This window comes from Chroicocephalus ridibundus, chromosome 1 (genome assembly GCF_963924245.1).
Source record: "Chroicocephalus ridibundus chromosome 1, bChrRid1.1, whole genome shotgun sequence".
Lineage (NCBI taxonomy): Eukaryota > Metazoa > Chordata > Aves > Charadriiformes > Laridae > Chroicocephalus > Chroicocephalus ridibundus.
Window position 1 is genome coordinate 36,682,006 of NC_086284.1, and position 23,541 is coordinate 36,705,546.

General features: G+C 37.3%; 1 protein-coding gene across 2 annotated transcripts in view; it reads left to right on the plus strand.

Annotated features, from left to right (window-relative positions):
* VWA8 (von Willebrand factor A domain containing 8) overlaps positions 1-23,541 on the plus strand; it is a 204,453-nt gene that overhangs the window by 48,685 nt on the left and 132,227 nt on the right. For both annotated transcript variants that reach the window (XM_063335017.1, XM_063335028.1), the window contains exons 10-17: positions 1,470-1,601; positions 3,635-3,769; positions 3,851-3,928; positions 9,334-9,494; positions 10,605-10,718; positions 19,365-19,533; positions 19,880-19,957; positions 23,267-23,382. In XM_063335017.1, coding sequence (XP_063191087.1) covers positions 1,470-1,601; positions 3,635-3,769; positions 3,851-3,928; positions 9,334-9,494; positions 10,605-10,718; positions 19,365-19,533; positions 19,880-19,957; positions 23,267-23,382 — 983 coding nt within the window. The remainder of the gene's footprint in view (positions 1-1,469; positions 1,602-3,634; positions 3,770-3,850; positions 3,929-9,333; positions 9,495-10,604; positions 10,719-19,364; positions 19,534-19,879; positions 19,958-23,266; positions 23,383-23,541) is intronic.

Sequence of the window (23,541 nt, forward strand, 5' to 3'; positions counted from 1 at the left end):
CCACAAACCAAACAAACCAAAAAACCACCTTAAATATTTTAGACTCCCAAGACCTTCATCTACAAGGTGTGCTGCTGCTGTATCCAAATCTTCCTTGTTTGCTACATAGGCTGCTGGTGTAGATAATCTTCTTGCTCGCTCATAGTTATTTTCTTCTGTTGGTATCCGAATAAGGGATTTTAGTGTACAAGCAGTTTGCAATTTTGTGTACGAGCAGCTTAGGCCCTATCCAAGATGCCGTTGACTTAGTAAGTATATTACAATTTGCTAATGAACATAAGAGTGAGAACATCTGCAGTTCATTTCACAGAATCATAGTTGGAGCATTTCTTAGAATCATAGTTTGAGATACTACTCAGTAGGCATTCCTGTCCTCTGTTGTTGTTTAAATGTGTAATGGTATCTGAAGTGGACTCAGCTGTTACAATAAGAATATAATTTGGTGCAGTCCTTTACTAAAGCTCATTTATCTTAAATTCACGTCTAAACATGAAATTTTTGAAGGCTTTTGTTCCAGAATGGGAATTTACAAAGTGATGAAGAGCCAAAGCATTTGGATGAATGCATCTCAGTTTTCTTTCTAAACTTTAATAGATGGTGCTCTGAATCCTAGTAGTAATAAAGCTACATGCTTTTTAAGAATTATTTTACATTTGTGACATCTGTTTAAAAAAACCTTTTTTTTCTAAGAATTATAAGGAGTTGCATAATACTCCTTTTCCTCTTGTTTACTCAGCTTTCACTCTATTGAATAAAGTGGCTCGATGGTTTCAGTAATTCCAGTTAGTGGCATTTTTTGTACATAAAACCCCCTGATATGACTTCCCCTTCTCCGACAAAATAGAATTTTTACAGGATTTTTTAAATGGTTTTCATGCTTTCTATATACAGCATAAAATAGTGTGTAATGCTCAAAAGAGGACTGGGAAGACAAATGTCCTGGTTTTTTTGTCCTTAATATACCCAGAAGATGCTGAAGGCTTAATTTGTACAGGTTGTCCTCAATTTTCATTGTACAATAAAGCTGTGGAGCTAAGTAAACATAATGTTTGATGGCTGTTTTTATTGGTAGCCAGATGTTTAAATCTGCAATTGGTTATAATGACCTGCAGAGACAGGTGATCTATTATTACACATGCTAAAGGCCATCATCCGTTTTCTCTTATTATTTTGGTCTGTCAGGCTAAGACTTGTCATAGTCACTGTATGACATTTTCACTTTACATCTGTACTACAGTCAGAATAAGTAGATGGTATATGCTATTTTTGCTTTTGTTTTAAATGTAAAATATATAGTCTGTTGAGAATGCGGACGTATGTATATGAAGTAAAAGTTGAAGTAAATGGATTTAGGACTTCACAAGCAATTAATCTTGAATATGCTTCTGGCCTTGTTTTCAGAAGGAACAGTTTTAAAAAACAGAAAGCTGTATTTAATAATTAATTTTCCCCACCTCCTAATTCTACAGCGTTTTGAGCTTCAAGATTCAGAAAGCCACTTGCTTCCCAGAAGGATTACAAAAGTAGAAAGTGTACATGGAAACAAACCCTTCAAGGCTGATGTAACTGTCCAGATTGGTAAAAAAGAAGTGACATTCCAGGTATGAATTTATATATTCATCAAACTATATGTGGTTTTAGATATCACTAACTTACTTTCATTTCATCAAGAATTTGACACTTATATTTAACACTAAAAATCATTTGCATTGAATATTTTTTGTAAGACTAACACATAATACTTATTAGAAAAACATTTAGGTACTGAAATGTTACAGATACACAAGATTTTATTTCTAGATAAACTCATACTTTGCTACATGTGATTCATTTAAGTTTATTGTGTTAAAAGAAATGCTAAAGAATGGATGAAAGAAAAGCCCATAAATTTCCTATTTTTTTATTGGATTAGCAGAGAGTACTTGTGATCCTCTTGGTGCTGCTTTCCCTTTTTCTTTTAATAAAAACAATAGTCTGTCTACACTTAAAATAAAATCTAATGAGTGCTTGGTAATGTTCCGACACAGGATGTTGGGAAAATAGAACAAAAGTAATCACATCAAACATGATTAGTTTGAGTTTCTTCCAGTGAAGTTTATGACCTGCTAGGTGGTGAAATCTTATTCAGGTTTTATTCAGGAAACAGATGCTGATCTGAGAATTTTAAGTTAATGTTGAATTTGGAGAGTCTAGAGAGTCTGTACAGAAGGTGAATTAGTGGGAGTCAGAGAAAGATCATATTAACATCGGTGAATCATAGAATAGTTTGGGTTGGAAGGGACTTTTAAAGGTCATCTAGTCCAACCCCCCTGCAATGAGCAGGGACATCTTCAACTAGATCAGGTTGCTCAGAGCCCCGTCCAACATGACCTTCAATATTTCCAGGGATGGGGCCTCTACCAACTCTCTGGGCAACCTGTGCTGGCGTTTCACCACCCTCATCATAAAACATTTCTTCCTTCTCTCTAGTCTAAATCGTCCCTCTTGTAATTCAAAGCCATTACCCCTCATCCTATTGCAACATGCCCTGCTAAAAAGTTTGTCCCCATCTTTCTTACAGGCCCCCTTTAAGTACTGAAAGGCAGCAATAAGGTCTCCCCGCAGCCTTCTCTTCTCCAGACTGAACAACTCCAACTCTCTCAGCCTGTCCTCAGAGGAGACGTTCTCCAGCCCTCTGATCATTTTTGTGGCCCTCCTCTGGACCTGCTCCAACAGGTCCATGTCCTTCTTATTTTGAGGGCCCCAGAGCTGGACGCAGTGCTCCAGGTGGGGTCTCATGAGAGCGGAGTAGAGGGCCAGCATCACCTCCCTCAACCTGCTGGTCACGCTTCTTTTGTTGCAGCCTGGCATATGGCTGGCTTTCTCGGCTTTGAGAACACATTATTGGCTCATGTTGAGCTTGTCGTCCACCAGCACCCCCGAGCCCTTCTCAGCAGGGCTGCTGTCAGTGAAGAATATCCTCAGAGAGTTTGTACCATGACGAAGTGAAAAGGGGAACAGCAGCAAATAGGAATTTGTCAGAAAAATGTGAGTCTGTAGAGACCTGATTCATCTCTTTCTGAGGGGAAGATTTTTACTCTCGTTTGACATGCAGGTGATACCTTCTGAAAATACATCTGCAGAATGTCTTTTTGGGAACAGGAGGGCATAAGTAGTTCACAAATCAAACAGTTCTGAGAGTAGGATGGGAAGTGGAAATAAAGCAAGTGACTTAACGTGGGGAATAATTAAAACTCTCCAAAGTTCTAGTCAAAGCAGCTCCTTCAGATTTTCACAATACAAACTGATCTTCCTTCTCCATGTTCCTCTGAGGAGCAATAAATATTGATGATTTTTGTATTTTATTTCTAGCACAAACAGCCTCAAGTTCTTTACAGGCCCCAATGCTGTAATCGAATTCATTCACATTTTGTTATTTTTTTTTCAAGGAGGTTGTGAAAGAGGTTTTCCATTAGAAATTACATGATTTAATTTTTTAATTTTTTTTTTAGTGAAAGATTTAGATTTGATGGATGACAGTCATCAGCAAAATATTACAATAGTTTTGGAGAAGTGTAACCCAGTCTCCACAAATCCTAGAGTTACGACAGTATAGCTTATTTAGAATTTTTGTATTTTTGTTTTTTTCCTGTAGGTTCCAGCTGGGACTGGGCCGTTAAGAAAGCATCCTCGATCAGATACTTTCATAAGGACTTCCAGTCATGATCAATTGCTGGCAGAAATGATGCAATCCCATATGGTTAAAGATATGTGTTTAATAGGAGGAAAAGTAAGCGCTTAAACTTCTTTTCTCCCTCCTTCCCCATGTTCCTTTAGAATGTAATCTAGTTCTTATTTTTCATCTCTTTAGGGCTGTGGCAAAACAGTTATTGCTAAGGAGTTTGCTGATATGCTGGGATACAGCATAGAACCCATCATGCTGTACCAGGTAAGTAAACTATCTGCTGATGATCATGCTTTAAATATGATCCAAAGTATAATACACAGATGTCGATTCTTTGTGTATTTTCTTTCTCTCAGTGATTTTAAAAGCTGTGAGATATGTTCATATACAGCTGCAGCTTTTAAAATCACTGATAATCACCGACATGGGTTAAAAAAAATACAGGATAGTGAAGATTTCAAAGATAGCAAATTTTTCTGATCCTTATTGAGCATTTTTTACTCTCTCTGTTGGAATAATCATCTAAAATGTCTTCTTATTGTAGGTCTAAACAGAGGGAGTACTGTGCAGCAGTATAGATAGTACGATGTTATTACATATAAACTAGGCCTGATACGGCTTTCCTTTGATTTTATTAACTTCATTGTGAATGTGAAAGGGAGGTAATCTAAATTAAATGTAAGGAAAATAGTTTAACACGGTGGTCTTTCTCCTAGTCGCAGAGAAGTGACAACTCATTCTGTGGTTTGGCATGACTGAGAAAAGAAAACTTTGTCTTTTGTGTCTTCTCCTTTTTGAATTTTTTTTTTCCCCTTTTGAAGTATGTTTCCTGGCTGTAGGTCAGCGTGGTGACCGCTTGTAATTCATGCATGTTGAATGCCTCCGGAAGACCTTTTGTCTTCCCTTTATTTTGGTTGTCCGTATACTGTTCAATCTTATAATGGAATTCTCCATTATCAACACAATTTTTTTATTATTATGGAAGGCCCCAAGGTCTGTCATGCTTAACAGTGATCTCCAATAGTCAGTGGTCTCTCAGTACGTGTTTGGAAAGAATTGTCAGTCTTAGATCTTAATACACTCCAGGCTCATACCTAACTGAACCTCACACCTCATGCCTGTAACCTAACTGAAAAATTACCAGATTAAAAAGTAGAATGAATTAATTTGCTAGCTTTTCACAGTAGGGATCACACATGGAAGGGGTGTTTTTCTCCATAACCTTGAGGAATGAAAACACTCTCAAATAGAATCTGAAGTCCAGAGTCTCCCATGACCTTGTGAGTCAAAATGCACCAAATACCACAGGATTTACAGCTGTAAGGGATAATTGGCAATGCTGCAGGGGAACACTAGCATCAGATTTAATACAATATATTGGTATTTCTTCCATCCCTTTGCTTGTTTAAATTTTTCCCATGAAGCATGGAGACCTCCAAAGGAAAAATGGCAGTGGCAGCTGATTTGGAAGCGCAATGGCATGTGGTGAGACAGAGACGCTGACAGAAATGGGTGGTGAGGTTGAAGGGTTGAAACAGACAAAAAGTGAGGGAAAATAGAAAACAGAAATATTACTGATGATGAAAAAAGAAAGCCAGTCCATTTTATGTTTTCTTGCATGATTGAGAACCTCCCCAGACAGGATCCCACTGCTTTTCCTTCCCGCTCTGTGGCTTCAGCTGATATAAAGGCACAGACTCTGAAGTTGTGTCTGCATAGATGGAGTCAGACAGATGAATTGTGCCTTTTTTTTATGCTTTAACATGGCCAGGTGTGAGCAGATCTGGGTCCCAAAGCTACATGGCCTCATCAGTGCAATGTTGCGTTCATAGTAGTACACCTGGATTCCCAGCAGCGCCTATTACCTTCTGTACAGTGGTATATTAAGATAAGTGTGTATTTTCTGAGCCAGAACTGAATGTGTCCATCTAGCCTGCATACTTTTCTCTGCACTTGTCACTATAAACATATTTTTAAATCATCCCAGGAAAATAACTTTTGTAGCTTGACAAACCTGCTGAAGGACCGGCACACCCTAGCCCTTATTTTGTTGCACGTAATACAGTATTGGGCACTCAGCAGCAAAATTAGCCAATTATTTGGTTAAAAACATGGCCGCTGTTTTTCAGCATCCTACCTTTAATTAGTAGGGCTTCAACGAATAGGAGCAGAGGACTTCCTTTTTGGAGACACATGAGAAGAACTGACAATTAAATTAGTTATTCAGCAAACATCTTTCTTTCAGAGGGGATCTGTAATGCCTACAGAAATGAAATCTAGGCCATGGGTTTGAAATATTTCCCACTGAAGCGAACCTTTCCTTTGGTTTCAGCAGGGTTTGATCAAGTTCAAAGGGCAGAGGGTTTTTATAGAGAGGCTTTTTGGCGATATCAAACAGTATCGCTAAGGCAAATAAGTGACTGTTTCTGAGCTCGTTGTTCACTATAAATTCCTGTGTAGGCAAGTCGAGGTAAGATCCATGTGTGTATCTATACATATAGATATTTACTATGTACAATATCTTACATAATCTCAAAAGTTTTTACCAGAAGCAGTGTATAAAAAAAATGATTGAATGTAGCTGAGCTATACATCCTCTGATAAATTTTTAAATGTTTTTTTTAAAATATGTAATAACATATTAGGGGCTTTGCATAGCAAAGTAATAAAGTAATTTAATGACAGTCCAATGTTAAATGTATTAATTTGTGCAATAATTCAGCAGTGAAGTCAATGAGAAGTTTGGTAATGCGGTACATTTAGCAGATTTTTCTACTTTGGTTCACAAAAGTGCGTCTTTGATTTTTTGAGAGACACACCATATTGTCCTAAATCCATTTCTAAAATTAAGGAGGCTTTTATTTGTCCTATGCTTCATTTTTATTTTCCAATAATTTCTGCAGGCACAAAAATCAGTAGTGGGGGACTTATCCTTGGTCTGAAGCAATAGTACTGTTTTTCTTCAAGCTCTGTGAAGAAATGAATTCTTAGGGTTTTTTTTAATATATGTAATGTTTACTTTTAGTTTTATTATTTGCTTCATCATTCTTTCCTTCTGAAGTTGATTCAAGGGTTTGAATAGTATGAAAAAGCATAGCTTTTATATTGATTTCACAGAAAAAAACACCTCCAAAAGCTTTTATGTTGTGAGATGAGAATCAAATTTACCTAAACTGAGGGTTCCCAAACCTTTTGAGCGCATAGATCATCTCTTATACTAACAGTTGACTCAGAGAATGATTCCTGTCTCGTTTGTGATATCTGACATCATTATATGGAGTTCTCATTATATGTAATTCCATGTAGGCAAATTGCTGACAAAGGAAATTCATCCTGATTAGGAAAGGTTTGTTTTTATGTTGTCTTTTAATGCATTTAAGCAACAGCAAATGAGAAGCAGCAGCCAGCTAGTTCTTTGTGGACTGTCTTTAGGGAGCTTTTGTTTTAAATTGTTTAAGATAAAGCATTTCCCACCCCACCCCCCCACCCTGAGTTTTGGGGGGTGGGGGAAACAATATTCAAAGTGATGTTAAGAGTTTTGCATCAACTTGCTCCTTCCCCAGCAAAAATAGTCTTTTAAGCACATCGCTAATGTTTGTTTATTGTGAGGTTTTTGTTTCTAGGATTTCTTTTTCTTTCTTTTTTTTTTTTTTTTGCATGACCTCATAATTTTTCTTTAAAAATTCCTTCCAATTTTTTATTTGAGAAATACTAACAAAATACGAGTCCAAATTGGCATGAAAAGCAGGAAACGTAGGTTTTTTGCCTCATAATCGCCAAGAACATGATTATCACTGTGAGCCATGGAAAATGGCTAGGTTGAAGGCTTGTATTGCCATCGTTGCTAAAGGGGGTGAAATGGAAATTACCCTACTTGTTTTCTCTCCTAAACTTCTTTTTCCTGGGTACAAGGTATTGTAGAAAATAAACAACACAATGTAAAACATCTAAGTTACAATGACTGTTACAAATTAAAATAAGCATTTTGTTTCACAAAGCAATATAATGTTGCCATTGCTTTGGCCAAAATGGGGGTGGGGGGGAATTTAATGCATGTGTTTCTATTATCTCCCCTGCAAAGGGAGGGATTTTTAGTGTTTAGAGTATTATAACACTGTATCTCATAATGTATATAGTTAATATCGTATACTAAAAATTGGTTTAGAGTAAGTAAATAGAAACAATAAATCACTGGGCAGGTACTTAGCCATAAAACAAATCCCTTACAGAAACTGCATGGGTGTTAGTGAATGATACTTCTTTTTAATGCATCACCACATTGAATATCGTTCAACCATTTAAATTTAAACGATATAAACATTTATATTTCAGAAAACGTCTTGCAGCAAAACACACTTCTGAGTTTGCCTTCAGAAAATCAATGCGTGGTTCTCAAGTGGTTTTTAGAATCGTGGAGGGACGTTCTATATAGCGTACTAGGCTCCCGATCAATTCGTACTGTACCTTGTTTCATTCCTCTGGAGGTGAATTGTCGCAAGGTGTGTTAGTTAAATAGTCAGTTATACGGCATGTACTAGCTACCGAATGCACACTTCTGATGCAAGTCCTAAACGCATTTTTTTTCTCTGGCTTTGATCAAAATGTTTCACGTTCAGGTTTTAGTTTAATTCATTAATAAAATGGAAAAGAGCAAACACAGCAGTAAAAAAACAGAAACACGACAATAAAAATACGGTCTGGTTTTGTGGATTTGAATGTGAGGCTTTAAATTATACAAATGTGGAAGCGCTGAAGGAACCAGACTTTGTCCTGTTATTTTAAGGCTTTTAAGGAAATGTAAAAAGAGGAAATGATTCAGCGCATATGACGTAATGTGTTCTATTTTTGTTCTGTAAAGTTCAAAGGGTTTATAGTTGTGAAAAGGACATATGCAAAAGCTACAGCTACAATAGAAAGTATTTTTCTCATCTGCTTTTAGGTTAAGTTGTGTTCACAGCACAGCTTAAGGAAGGAATTTCATCTTCCAAGTTACAAAATGGCTATTACGTCTTTGTTGCTGTAGTGCTTACCTGTTATAATGGAGCATCTGAAATATGCGTGCTGGAAGATATGCTAGATTTTGCCATTGGTTTTGATTTATCCCTTAAGTATTATTATGTGATACGCTATGTACTTTTGATATTTTGTACGGTACTGGCTTTTTTCCTTACTCTGTGCTTTATTCTCTGATGCTTCCACTGCGTTTTCCTGCTGAGGGGTGGGATGTCATGCTGGTTTGTGTTCAAGATTAATGATGAAATCTTTGCTCTTTTAGGTGACTACTTCTATATGAAATAAATGACTCCTGTTTGTTCCAGGTGTAAATTGCTGCCCTCTTCTGTACACAAAGCTGTGTACAAGTTGTCATATGCTTGCGTTAGGTCTAAGTGTGGGGGGAAAAAAAAAGGCTTTTGTTCTGTTTTCAAAGAGGTGGTACTGGCAAGTCTAGAACTTCCAAAGACTGTTTAACATTGTGTGTGTGTGTGTGTCTGTAGATTCGTATGTGTATTTCTAATACTCTTTGGAAAAGTAATTGAAGATTTCCTGATAATATTCTTTGGCTATATGCTCAGGAAAACCAGAATGCAGTTTTTTAAGGAGAAAGCCTGTATTTGTAGATGAAGAAAACAGAGCATAAATATATTCTTCTGATGAATTGATAATCACAGGATATGACGGCTAGAGATTTGCTGCAGCAAAGATACACTCTTCCTAATGGAGACACTGCTTGGAGACCATCACCACTTGTTACTGCTGCCCTGGAAGGAAAACTTGTTATTCTTGATGGCATTCATCGAATTAACCCTGGCACTCTAGCAGTACTTCAAAGGTCAGGATAAGTTGGGTGCACGTGATCTGTTTGTGGAACACACGCATACCGAGAAATTAAGTTCCTTCTGGTGAATATGGCTTTGTAACTTCAAGAACACTCTAAAAATAAGCTGAGCGTTGAAGTTTCATAGAATATGTAATGTTCAGTCTTTACATATTTAAAAGCAGAAGCAATTCTTTCATGTTCTTGGTAAATCTGTAATAATACTGGAAGTTCCAACTCTTTGTAAATACAGAATGTGAGTCTCAATTGAAGAATGAGCTATATTTTACTCTAAACTTATGAAATCTAAAAATTAGTAATATTTGCGCAATGATTTGAAAATGCAAGATGTCACAAAATGTTTAAAAGACTTTGCATTCTGCTTCTAAATAAAATGTGATCATTACATGTAAAAGCAGACTTTATATTGATTGCAAAGAACTCCTTCTAAACATTATTTCATAATTCAATAAAAAATAAACAGCAGAACAGAAGTTGTAATAGCAAATACTATGTTAATAATCTGTACTGTCAGGAGAAATTTTTCTGCTATTTCATTTGCCTTTTGCAAACTTAAAGGACATCACCAACTTCAAAAGCAGGTTGTAGCAGAAACATTTTGTGCCATCTTTTATTATATATATACACAGAAGGGCAGAAGAGAGAATTACGCTTCCCATGTTTTTTTCCCCTTTTTAAAAGTTTAGCTTTGCCTTCTGATTTTTCTTCTGTGCATGCATTATATCTAATCAACTTCTGCATTAAAAAATAAAATCTGGGTCTGTACGTATACTGATCATTAAAACTAACTGAAATATACTGCTTCAAGAAACAAAACAGAAGTATAGTACTTGGTACAAGTATAAAAAAATGGCTGTTTCATGCCATTTATGCACACTCTACTGGTAAGACAGAATTTTTTCTTTTTCATTTTCTTACCATATCTATTTAAATGAAGTTGACTGACTGACTATGCGCTGAAACTGTTTAGTTATGCACATTATTTTGCCTCCACCCCTGGATGCATCTTAAATTAAATTTAATGCTTAAAAAAAGCATTAGTTGTATAAGTATTTTTAAAAGCAATCAAACGCTGGATAAAGCTTATTCTTTATTTTCAAACAGACTAATACACGACAGAGAGCTGACCCTCTATGACGGCACCAGATTGTTAAGGGAAGATAGGTACCAAAACTTAAAAGAAGAATTACAAATCGCTGATGAGCAACTACAGGAAAGGTAAAGTGTCAGCTACCACTATATAATGCAAACATCATTTCATCTTATAAGGAACTTGATCTCCTTTTTTGTGTTTGGTTGGTTGGTTGTTTTTTTTTTTTTACATAAGCATCATGCAAAATGCTTCCCTATTAAATTGATACCTTCTAATCGCTAAGAGAAACATATTTTAAATGTCAGTTTCCTCCTGAGCTTTTCTCTTTTTGTGGCATGAGGAAATTATATCCTGTTTAGAGTGCTCAAACTAAAAGGAAAACATTCAATGTCGTTTAACTGAAGGAGTCAGAAATTGAACAGAAATTACAAGTACATAAAGACATAGATATAGAGGTATATAATATTTAACGTTGGAACATTTTAATTAGGAGTGTTAGGAAAATAAAGCTAAATTGAAGTTAAATACAACTTGTTACTTTCTTTTGCCTCATTAGCTAGAAAGCTGGTAGCTAATTTACAAGTAATATGGGGCAGGAAATCCTAAGGATGGGTTGGGACCCATTATGCTTATTCTTTTTGTTTCTTCACTTCCACTTGTCTGCTAGAAACATTCCACAGATAGAAATGTTTTCTAGTCCTCTGATGGCCATACTTGATACATAGCAAAACACTGATGACCAGTTTTAATTAATGGGAGGGATATTGAGCGTATGTCAAAACAACTGCCATCTAATATTCAGTAATATGTGAGGAGCTAAATATAGGGTGATTCTTAAATGGCTCTAACCTCTGAAAAAACAGTTGAAGTTTTATATTAGATGCCTGTGCTCATATTTACACTGCAGGGTGTGCGTGTGCCCAGACTTTGAAGAGGCCTTATCGGTTACAGAGGGGATGCATTCATGATGTGCCACCCCATTTCTTTGAGTTGTCTAACTGCATACATTTTTTTTTTCCTTTGACCTCCTTCATAGTCTACCCGTTAAAAAAGCTGTTTTTCTTTCACTGCTTGGTTGTTTTGTTATTTCTGGTTCCCTTTTGATCCAAAAATACTGTGATGTGGTTTTGTTTTTTTTTTTCAAAAAAAACACCAAAACAAACCCAACAACAAAACAAACTTCATTTTAAGTCTTCCATAGTATTTATTTTGATTTTTTTGTGGTGTAATCTAAGCCTACTGGTTGCAAAGTGTATCCACACTGCTGAGGCTGTACACCCAGCTAGATGGGCATTTCCTGCATTTGTTTTATTTGAGTGTAGAACTGTGTATCAGGGAAGTGTTCTGTTTATCAGGATTTTAAGCCCAGACTTTGAAAAGAGAAGTGAAAAAGCTCCAAGGATCCATCTTGGATTATATCCCAACCTTGCACTGGATTTTGTACTTCAAAAATACATCTAGTTATTGCGTGAGTCTCCTTCTCCCTGCTCTGTGTTCATGGTCTTGCCCCAGGTGCATTCAGGCAGAATGACAGTGGCTGTGCTGTTTTGCTTACTGCATGGTACCCCCTAGTCCATGCCAATATACTTCAGAAACCTGGAAAATTCATCACATGTTCATCTTCAGTACTGCCTCTCTTCCTGGATCAGATCTCTCCCACAAGAATATAGCTTTCTGTGTGGATTCCATGTCTCCCTGTTTGTTCTAACTATGGGTGTTTTGGCAGTGGACTCCCTTATAACCTTCGTTATCTGTTAGACCACGAGAACTGTCCAAGCTGTCTTTAATGACTGTTCTGCAGACCCATCATCTTACCGTGCCACCTCTGTGCACATTTTCCTTCCCTTTGGTGTCACTGAGTAACCTTATGGTTCCGCTGTTCGGTGGTAATTGTGCATTGCTTTTTGACTGATTTGGAGGCTCCGAAAGTCTTTGCCTTCCCTCAGAAGGGTGTCCCCTTTCCTTCAGATCTCAATTTACTGCTTTTACCTAGCCACCTTAATATTTTGCAACTGAGTATAGTGTGAATCGTTAAGCCCTAATTGATCTACTGGACTGACAGTTAGCTTTCACCCTCTAATTCATAAGTGTGTGGTATCTGTTGTCTTAGACAGGAATACATTTTGGATTAGTACTTGATCTTCAAAACAACAAACAGAAACCCCACTATATAGGCATTCTTGCATCTGGAACCACAGTGTGGCCATTTAGCACCATCTTAGATACAGATGAAAATTTTTTGTACTGAATTAGCTGAAGTCCATTGCGCTGAGAATCCCACCTTCTCCTGGGTGAAACATTCAGTCTGGCCCTTGTTCGCCTTTCTCCTGTATTAACTTATTCGAAAGAAGCCAGGGTAAAGTAATGCAAACATTAATCTGCTTCTTTGGTTTTGGCTATGGGCTTCTTTGGCATCAGTGAACCACTCCTCTGTAGAGAGGACACTGTTCTTATCAGCCCTGGAGGAACTGAAGGTGTTCCAGGACATCACCTTGGTTTTGGTCCCTTACGTGTTCTGCAAAAATCACTACCTTTCACTGGCTCCAAGACACGATGTCAATAGTTGCTCTTTGATTCCAGGATTGCATTCCTCCCTGCTACTCATCCTTTTCGGCAGCAGTTACCTGTCACTGCAAGCTTCCGTACCTTCCAGTGGTGCAGAATGGATGTGCAGAATTAGCGTTTCTCTCCAGACACCTTTTCATCAAACGATATCTAGGTACCGACAGCTGATTTAATCACAGCCTAAGAAAGCAGGATGGTGCTAACAATCCCTCATTTGCCCACAAAAGATTTGCCTTGTGGAGATATTATAGAGTATACGTTGTACCTTGAATTTATTAGCAGATCGGCTGGGCAAATTCTTACTTCTAAATTGTGATTGGGAGGTGCTTTCCATATCGATGAGAAAAATGACGTCTTTTATTGTGTGTCAATGGCTGTGGCTAGTGGCCTTAGCTACATTTCTGATGTTAGAGAAAGATGAAAAGAGAGCTTTACTTATCCTGATTTACTGGATTTGACTAAAATAATTTCAGTACAGTTGCTCTTTGCCAGGCCAGCAGAATGTACACAGTTCTACTGTGTCTGAACCTCGAATGTTTGCTGAGTGACACATTAAGATTACTTTTCCAGTAAGGAAGTTCCCTAGGGAAGGTGGTTTCAAATGTTGTTTGAATCAGGACATTATTCTCTGTCCCCCCCGCCCCCCGCTCCCATCTCACTCATTCAGTCTGAGGCCTCGATTCTCATTTGTATATTGGGAATCAATATACATATTTTAAATATGGTACATAGAATATATACTGTACAGTTACAAAAGTAACTTTTTTATTTTGTTATTAACCTTTTTATTATCTACCTGATCTCATGTACTAACGTAGTTCTCATGCGAAACAGTGGAAGAGGAAAAAACATACCAAGAGACACATCAATGATTCAGTGAAAGTGCATGACGGAGTTTTAAATGTCTAAGCAGTCAGACAAGACCTAAATAAAGTAGCTGAAAATAGTCATAAACAGAGGGGGTGTAAGATCAAGCGAAGAAAGAGTATTTCTGAAGGACTAGAATTTGAAAGAAAGAAGCCAAAATCTTCATTAGGAAATCATTAGATTAGGAGAGGGCAGGGCCACCTTAATGATTTCGGAAAAAGCAATAGCTGGAGGCTGGAAGGCAGCTGTGATGGAGAAGAGCTGATACCTTACTGCCATAGGTAAGAGAAACTGAGAACATGAAGCACATACTTCTTTTCCCCCCATTCGGGTCAGCTTTGCTGTGCATGAATGTTCTTCATTCTAGTGACTATTTGTAGTATAGTTTGCAGTTTCGGTCTCCTGTGCTACTTCTAATCGTTCATAAATACGAGATAACTCACTGCTGCTCCCCGTTCCCTAAATTTAAGACTCACTAATGAGGTGGCCAGATGCTGTTGAAAGTTACATAAATACAAATATGTCTTTCATAATGGAAAAGAACAACTGATGATGCTTTTTAGTAGACTGCTTGGACTCGGTACTTTGTGAATGGAATTTTAAAACAGGATTTCCATTTAAATCTGTTCTAGAGAAAAGGAACACTATTCCTAACCAATGAGCCAAAACTTGTGTAAACATTTTTAGTCTGTGTTTGTAAGAGGATTTGACAAACCTAATGACTTTTCCCATTTCTAAGGTAAAAATTTGAGATATTAATGGAGAAACTTTAGGGAATCTCTTCTTCAGACAAGCAAGACATATTTTGTACTAAGTTTTCATGCTCCTTTATGAAAATATTTGATATTAAAAAAAAGAAATACTTTTTCACAGTTTTAGTGCCTTTAATTTTTAGTGCTTCAACAATAATAATACTCATATATGTAGTAGAACAGAAGGGAGAATAATGCACAATCCATCACTTGATTTCCAACCCTGATAAATCAAGGGCTGGTTGGGTGTTTTTTTAAATAAAGTGATGATATTTCAGATCACATTGACCTAAAGAAATCACATGCCTCTGTATATGAATGTAAACAGTATTACAGTAGAGGATGTGAACGTACTTAAACCATGGCTGTGTTGTTAGCAGTGCTGGACAAAGAGGAAATTCAGATTGTTTTCCAGTTTTGCAGGTTAAAACAGTATTCTTCGTAAATTATATTTTTGAACAACTTCTTTTATTACTTTTGCAAGAGCCAATAAAATATATTCTTATTTTAAATGATGTTAATTATTATCATTGAGTTATATGTTCACTATTATTTCATTACATTTTTACATATGTCGTGTCTACTAGCATTTTTCTGAGAAGGGCTTAAGCCTGATGGGTGCAATAGCTCGGTCAGGACTGACAAGTGCAAGCACTGCGTTTGCCTTTGTGAGATTTTGGGATACTCCTTGGTGTGCTGAAAGCCTGTAAGCTGCAAGGTAACTCGCAGTGGTCACAGAGTGCTTTTTCTTCTTTCTTGTGCCACTTTGGCTGTGGACTTAAGTTAGCAAACAGTCATAGTAAGATGGCATTCACTCATTTGAGGAAACTAAGTATTTTTGTTTATGAGTCTGAGGAAGAATTAAAAAAAAGGTGCCCTTGAGAAAGTGACAGATGGTCCTTAAAGATCTTTTACATAGAAGGAATTTATAGCTGCTGATTCCTTATTTATTTAATGATTGTATGATTCATTATCATGAACAGGTTCAGAGATTAAGAGAAAGTACGGTGCATATCCCAGATCTCTGCATAGAATATCTTCTGTAATCATCCATTACTTCACTGAGACAGATACTGTAAAGGTAGCACACAGCCTTTGTAAGACAAGCAGTGAAGTGGTGGTTTGTCTTATGATGCTGTATTTTAACTTGTTTTGCTGGCTGTCTCCCCCCACAGCACATGCGCACACACGCAGAGATGATAAGTCCTCGGTGTGGTGAGCAGAAAGGCATCTATTATAGGAAAATCTGGAAGTAGGTATATAATAGGATTGTTCAAAAGCTAAAAGAAGTCACTCATAATGCATGGGTGGTTTTAATGCCCTGCAGACAGTGGATTATTTTCCATGCGATTAGACTGAAAGGGAACACACAGTAGACGAGACAAATATAAAATGTGGCAAGGAGTGAATTTAGCAAGCAATAAAAGTTTTTAATTGCTTACATTTTCTAGCTTTTACTTCATTTTTTGTTGTGGTCTGTTAATTTTAGACTGTGGTGAAATTTAAGGAAAAACAGCAAGAAAACAACAATAGGTCACTGTGGTCTAGTATTATAACAATTCCCAACTCATAAAATTTGATAGAAAATGATGAGATGTATTAAATCATGTTACAGAAAGAGACAACAAAAAATAGTTTGGTTTTGCAAGGTGGCATTAGGAATGCCATTCTGCTTTTTTTAGGAGAAGCTTCAATTAATCAGAACCATGTGTCAATAACAAGAAAATCTTTCTTTAAAATCACCCTGAACAGACTGTGTTCTGATCTTCCTCTTGCAAGCAGTGACAGTAATCCTTGGTTGGAATTAAACACTGATGTCAAAAGAAGGACATGCATATTATTAGGAGGGTGCTCTGCTATCTGTGTTGTCAGTAAACATTTAATAGAGAGAAGGATAGACACTCTGTGTTAATCAACTAACACCAAATCTTCCCAGTGTGTTTGAGGCTCATTAATTTAAAAAGTGTTGAGATTTAACAAGGTACGCTTACTTGGCCTTCATCTGCAAAGAATACAAGATGTAAAGGATTTCTTTTTTATAAAATGTAGCTCCGTGTAGGAGCTTCATATTATATTCCTTTGGAGACTCGATCTGTAATACAATGGAGCAACTTTGAAGCACTTCAGTTGCGCCGATGGAGGCTGGGAACTTCCAGAGCATTGCAGGATTGAGTCATTTGTGGCATTTGTTTTAATAATATGCTTAGCTTGACATTTTCAGCATTGCAAACATCAGTCCAAACAATAGGCTTTTGAAGTAGCCAAATAGTTTTATTCATGTTTACAAACTGGAAACCTACAGCAGTGATGTTGTGGTACGTCCAAGTCTAGAGAGTAAGTCAGTGACTTTAACTGGTATCACCAAGTTACCTTGCCCTGACTTTGCATCTCCTCTCCTCCCACCTCTCCCCATGCCTTCCCTGGCTGTCCCCACCATGCCCTTCGAGTTAGGCAGTGACATGGAGGTGGTACAAGAGAAATGTGTTCCTGTTAGTGGGGAAAGCTGACGTGCTTCTAGTGTTCTCTTATGGTATTACAGAAGGACCAGAGTTGGTCCTTCGAATTTGGTGGACTACTGGAGCAGGGCTATTTTCCTTCTTAGTAATGGTGAGTAGGAGGTGAGTCTGGAAGTACGTGTATTCATCCTATCTAGGGAATGTTTTCTCCTATAATAAGATTGGGTAATGTTCCCTGACCTTCTTTTATGCTTAGTGACAGTGACATTCCCATTGGTTCCTCTTTCATGTGATGTTTCCAGACATCTATTTCTATTTTTATCAATCAGGGAGTAGCTTCTAGGCTTATGACTTTCAGCTGAGAATAACTCATGCCACCCCACTGTGTTTGCTTTGATACAAGAGACTGCTATAATCGCTCTGTTGTATCACAGGTTTATTGTTCTGATGAACAGATGAGCCAACTATGCAGTAGATTTGTTAATTTATGTTTAATGGTCATATTCTGTCTTCAGATTTTCTTGCCTATGTCATTGTTTCCCCCCTCGCTTTACCCAGGAAGAATACTTACCTCCAAGTATTCTGATTTCAAATGTAGTAATTTATATGGAAAATGACATGATAACAGGCATATCTAGTAATATAAGCTGTCTAATTAAATTTCACTTGCTTTTTCCAAATTAACATCTCCTATTTTAATAAGAGTACTGTGAAATTAATTGTTGAAAACAGACCCTCCTTGCACAATTTGACTGGCTTTTGTGTCTGACTTGTTACTGTCTGTTATTTAGAGATCATGCAATTGTGCTGATTGATGAGTACTAATGAATTCCCAGTCAGAAGATGTGACATTACATAGATAAGGGAGACAAAAGACGTGAAGAGGGCAAAGATACCCAAAACCGAGGCAGTGGTGTTCTACTGCCCTAACACACACATCTAAAAACGTATATTTTAGTTTGTATTGATTACAGTAAGCTCCCATTATCTCCAGTGGAATCAAATAGACAGGTATCTAAGAAACTGTTTGTTCGTTACCAAGTCCTGTAACACAAGCAGTGTGAACTAAGGGACACTGAAGCTAGCATGTCAGTTTTGTAAAGATTTTAAAAAAAAAATAATAAAAATACCTTTTACACCAATGAACAGTGAATGTGTTGCCACAGGAAGTTGTGGAGGCACATAGAATGAAGAAGTTGAGAAAGCGTTTAGACAAATTTGTGGGTAGACCGACATTAAAGCAAATAGAGATCTACCCTCCAATATCCTTGAAGGTACAATTGTGGATGCTGGGAGAGTGTGAGGGGGACACACTACTGGTAGTGGCCAGGCTTAGGTGCTTTCCCCAAGGAGTATCTCCAGCTGTCGTAATCAGAGGCAGAACATGTAGCTAGATGGGTGGATTCAAGGACTCAGTAGGGCATTTCTCAAGTTCTTATAAGATTTTAATGACATTGGAGGGACCTATCTCCCCATGATGACTCTAAAACAAGCCAAGGGTGAGGTGACTGGTTTGGTCTTTGAAGTCTAACTTTCAGAAATATTATGAAGTTAGGCATATTAATCTCACCCCAGTTGATTTTCCAAGGGCCACAAAGAGCATCAGTAAGGGGAATGTTCCTAAACTGTTACTAAATCCAGCTCTTCATGGTATCTAGGCCAGTCTCCTCTATGGGATGACCCTTTCTGTCAGTCTAATTGAGTAAAAGAAGTTACTCATTACTGCAGCTCTGGTAGATCTGGTTCTCTCCCTGATTTGCCTGTGAGACATCCTGCTTTCGGTAAAGCACTTGTATAAGTCCATCAGATGGGTCCATTTCAGACATGAAATGCAGTACACTGTAGCTTTGTTCCCGGTGTTTGTTCATCTGGAGGCACGCAGGTCCTGTTGCAGATGAGAAGAGGAGACTTGGGTAGCCTTCTGAGCATAAAAAAAATCGTAAATGTATAAAATTGCACGTCACATTATCCAGTCTTTGTCTTTTAAAAAATCATGTTGCATTGCAAATGATTTGAATAGACTGTGATATGATTCAGTAAAATAATTTAATTCTTTTTTCATGTATTGTAAAAAGTAAATTTGATTTTCACTGCTTAAGCCAGGTAATGCATTGTTAAACTTTTTTTGCAGGTCTATCTTTCCGATCCATCCTTCTTTCAGAATAGTGGTCTTAGCAGAACCTCCCGTCATTGGAAGTAGTACCCAACAATGGCTGGGTCCAGAGTTTCTGACGCTGTTTCTTTTCCATAATGTTCGATCTTTAAGCAAGAGTGAAGAAATTCAAGTTATTAAAGAAATGGTAACTATCTTCAGTATTTTAGGCAGTTATTGACTGTTGCTAACTAAATGTGATTATTTACTACATAAACAATATTTTGGTATTGCAGTGTAGTGTAAATGTGTTCATTTTCAAAGCTTATAAAAGCAGTGTATCTGCTTATCTTTTCATAGCATTGATATAAATTAGTATTCTTATTGTGATATTAAATGGTGCTGTAATAGAAAAATGCTTTTGTCAAAACTGTATTCCTTTTTGGTTGACATAAAGCAACTTCAGCAACTGTATGCTCATTGCATCTGGGCGTAACTGTATATGGAACTTGCATATCTTGCAGTAAGATTAATACTGTTTTTCTTTCGAGCAGATTCCAAATGTACCCAGCGTTGCTGTGGAGCAGTTATTGTCATTAACGCACAAGCTTCGGGAGACAAATGATGCTACGGTGAGCCCTTTCTTTTTTTTTTTTTTTTTTTTTTTCTTTTTTTTCTAAATTTACTTTCTCCTACTGTGACTGTTTGTTTTAACAAAGGCTGGGTGAAGCATGCTAAGCTGTAGTGTTATTTCAAAGGCTGCCTGATTGGAAAACTAGCCCCAGAAAATTATTACTGGCGATTACTGCACCACATACTGTAAACTTTTTTTGATTTATGATGGACGTTTTTAGAATCTGCATGAATAAAGCTTTTAGGAAATTGCCCAAATCCCAGAGAAGTCAGGCAGAACGGTGCACATGTTGTCGGTGGGTTTGGATACACGGCTCACAGTGAAACATGCTTGAGGTGCCTTTTGAATAGGTATGGATATGATCACATGCATCCAAATAGGTTTTGGTTACTTCGCTTTAGTCATTGGAACTTTGATAGCTGAAATTATTGGGGTTTTCTGGGCAATGGGAAGTACCTAGCCATTATAAAATGCCAACGGGCAACAGCAAAGAAGAAAAGGGAAAACTCCAGAACTGCTGGCTGCGTTACTGCTACAGGCTATTCTATTAAAGCAGTGTTGTCAAGAAAAATAAGTTTTGCTGACATAGTAACCACAAAATTCTTTAAAAAGATACAGTCAAATCACAGTGAAAAGAAAAGGAATTTATTGCTATGGCAACTAAAGCACTGGATGTTTTTAATGTAACTAAAATGTAAAACATTTTTAGTGGAATCCAGCAGTTCAACTGGTATGCAAATGTAATCCGTTCTTAGTCTTCATGACTTTAATACGGGTAATAGTTTTTACAGTATTACTATTTAAGAAGCTGAGAGTGGCTGTTATGCTCTTCTGAGCTTAAAAAAAAAGTCGTAAAAAGGCTGATTTTTAGGTACACCTTTGGGACAGCCTTGCTATTATTATCTATTTAGCTTCCTATACCTAATGTATAAATGTATTGGTTTTGAATACTTGGAGACGTACCATGCCTGAACAGAGCATTACAAAAATCCTTTCCAAATATATGGATGTCTATAGCATAGTGAAATATCTAAATGAAGTACATGATGTTGGATAAGGAGTGAGTCACAGCACGGACTGAGGGAGGCTTCTTGTAGATCAGGAGTGACATGAAACATGTTGGGAATAGCACGCCCGTGCGGAGAGCTGAATTGTGTGCCTTAGGTATGTCAGGCTATTTATAGAGTTGCCTGAGTAAGTAAGCCTCTGCCAGAGATAATCCTGAAATATTAACCATTGTTTAAAGTGATTTTGTTAACAATAGAAGAATACCTGTAGACTATTCAGCCTGTGGGCGTTGTCTGCGTCATTGTAATTGTTTGCTTGATTTACAATAGAATCTAGAGACCACAATCAAGATCCTGTTGAATTAGATGCCTCATAGATATATATTACAAAGACTGTCCTAACCCAATTTTGAGTTTACAGTTGTTCAATATTAAATATAAAAAAACAAACCAGGTAAGACAAAAGAGGAAATTTTGGTCCCAAAACTTTAACTGCCAGTTGCAAATATTCAGAAGATGTGATACAGTTTTTCCTCTGTGGCCCTAACCTCTGTGCTTATTTATTTCAGTGCAGGATCTGATGTTATGTGTAATTTAGACTTTAAAATGCCCGTGTCCTGAGAGATTGGACTTGTCAAGGTGGTACAATATATGAAATACACTGCCTCAGTTACTGTGCCCAGCTGCCATTCTCCATCAGTGCAGTTCCATAGGTTGTGACTTAAGAGGATTGCTTCCCTGCCAAAGCTTGCTCTACCTGGGAGCATTACACCTGTTCAAGATACTTTTGGAAAGAGAATATAATCTCCAAAGCGAGCGAGGGTCCTGACTAGTGGGCAGGGATAACAAGGATACAGCACTTGCCTCTCTCCCTTGCCCGTGCTTCACACATGGCTGAGTAGGTCTTGAAATGACACCTGAAATGCCATCATTTATGTCACAGTGTCCATAATGCCGGGTGGTAAACTATGATGGTTCAGAAGATGCTTCACAGTCTTCGGTCAATGAAAGCAGGAGGAGCAGAAGTAGTTAACTTTGCAGTTAGCCCAATCTAAACCATTCTTGCTCATTGCTCAGAGCTATGCTACAGGTAGTATCCTTTGCTTTCTCGGCATTTGAGAAAAGTTTTGTACAATTTCATAGAATGATTTTTTTTTAAAAACAAATATTAATGCCTGTTTGTTAAAACTGCAGCTTTCCAGGGGAAAGAATTGATGTTAAGACATTTCTTGTGCTTAAAAATTCTTAAGGGGGGAAAAAAGGCTCTGAAATTCATGAAGTGTTGCTTTTCTCTATTTTTCTCCCTGCATGTCAAATTTCAGGATTTTTTTTCCAATTGAAACAGCATAATATATTAAGATAATTGTAATGCAGTTAGAAATCATTTGTATGAACCAGAACAAAACATTTCAAAATTACCTGATTAAAATATTTCACTTGACCCAGGCAAAGCATGGCGTGACTTATCAGATCACACTCATTGTTGTGTGTTTCCTGCTAAAATAAGGAACCTATTTGTATTAGATACATTCATCCGGTAGATATAATTATAGAATGATTTCTTTCTCAGTCTTTATATCTCTCCTTAAAGACGTGGTCACTTGTTTCAGGGTTTTGTTTGCTTGTTTGTTTTTTAAATTTTGCTGTATTTGTTTGAGGACTGCTTTTCCAGGCGTTGAATCATTTTTGTAACTCTTTGCTGAATCATGTCCAGTTTTTAGCATTTATTTTAACATGTGGATAACAGAAAAGGACAGAGTGTTCCAGTAACGGCCCGCCCAGAAGGCGTGTGCAGAGGTGATACAATCTCCATACTGCTGCCCAATGTTGTCTTGTTTATACACCCAAGAATCCTGCCAGACCCTTTTGCCAGAGCATTACATGTGGAGCTCAGATTTTGAGTTCGTGAAGGGCAGACGAGCTTTTAGGACATTGCTCCTTTTACAGTGGCTAACCTCCTTGTTATTGTTAATATTTTTTAGTGTTAGGTTTTATATGGCAAATAAAATTCAGTTATCGGCACATTTTTCTTCCTGTTGCTTATAAAGTGAAATCATAAGGCTAATCTTTTGATGACATCATGATTTCCATGGCAGTGAATTACTGCAACAAATACAGAATTACAAGCTTGCGGATTAAAAAGCACAAGCTGGTACAGAAGGCAGAAAGCACCTATGAATTAGGAGAAAAGTTGAAATAAGTCCTTTCGGATTACTTTTTTCTGCTGACTTGTTCAGTTTAAATCCCTGAGATCCAGTCCCAGAGATCAGGTAATCAAACTACCTTGTATTTTTTGACAGGCACAGTCACTGGCTTCGTCTTTATCTACTCGACAACTGTTGCGAATTTGTCGTCGACTGTCACAACATCCAGATGAAAGCCTTTACTATGCTGTTAACAAAGCCTGCCTTTCCAGGTAGAAGTGCTAGTTTCGGTGGAAGTTCAAGAGCTTCTTGGCCAGTTGCTAACATGCAAGATAGCTTTTAATGCATTTTAGTAGATCATACAATTGCTGTCTTACTCCTTAAAGTCTGTCATTTCTTTAGGAGTATTTCTGTGGTATTCTCAAACCTAG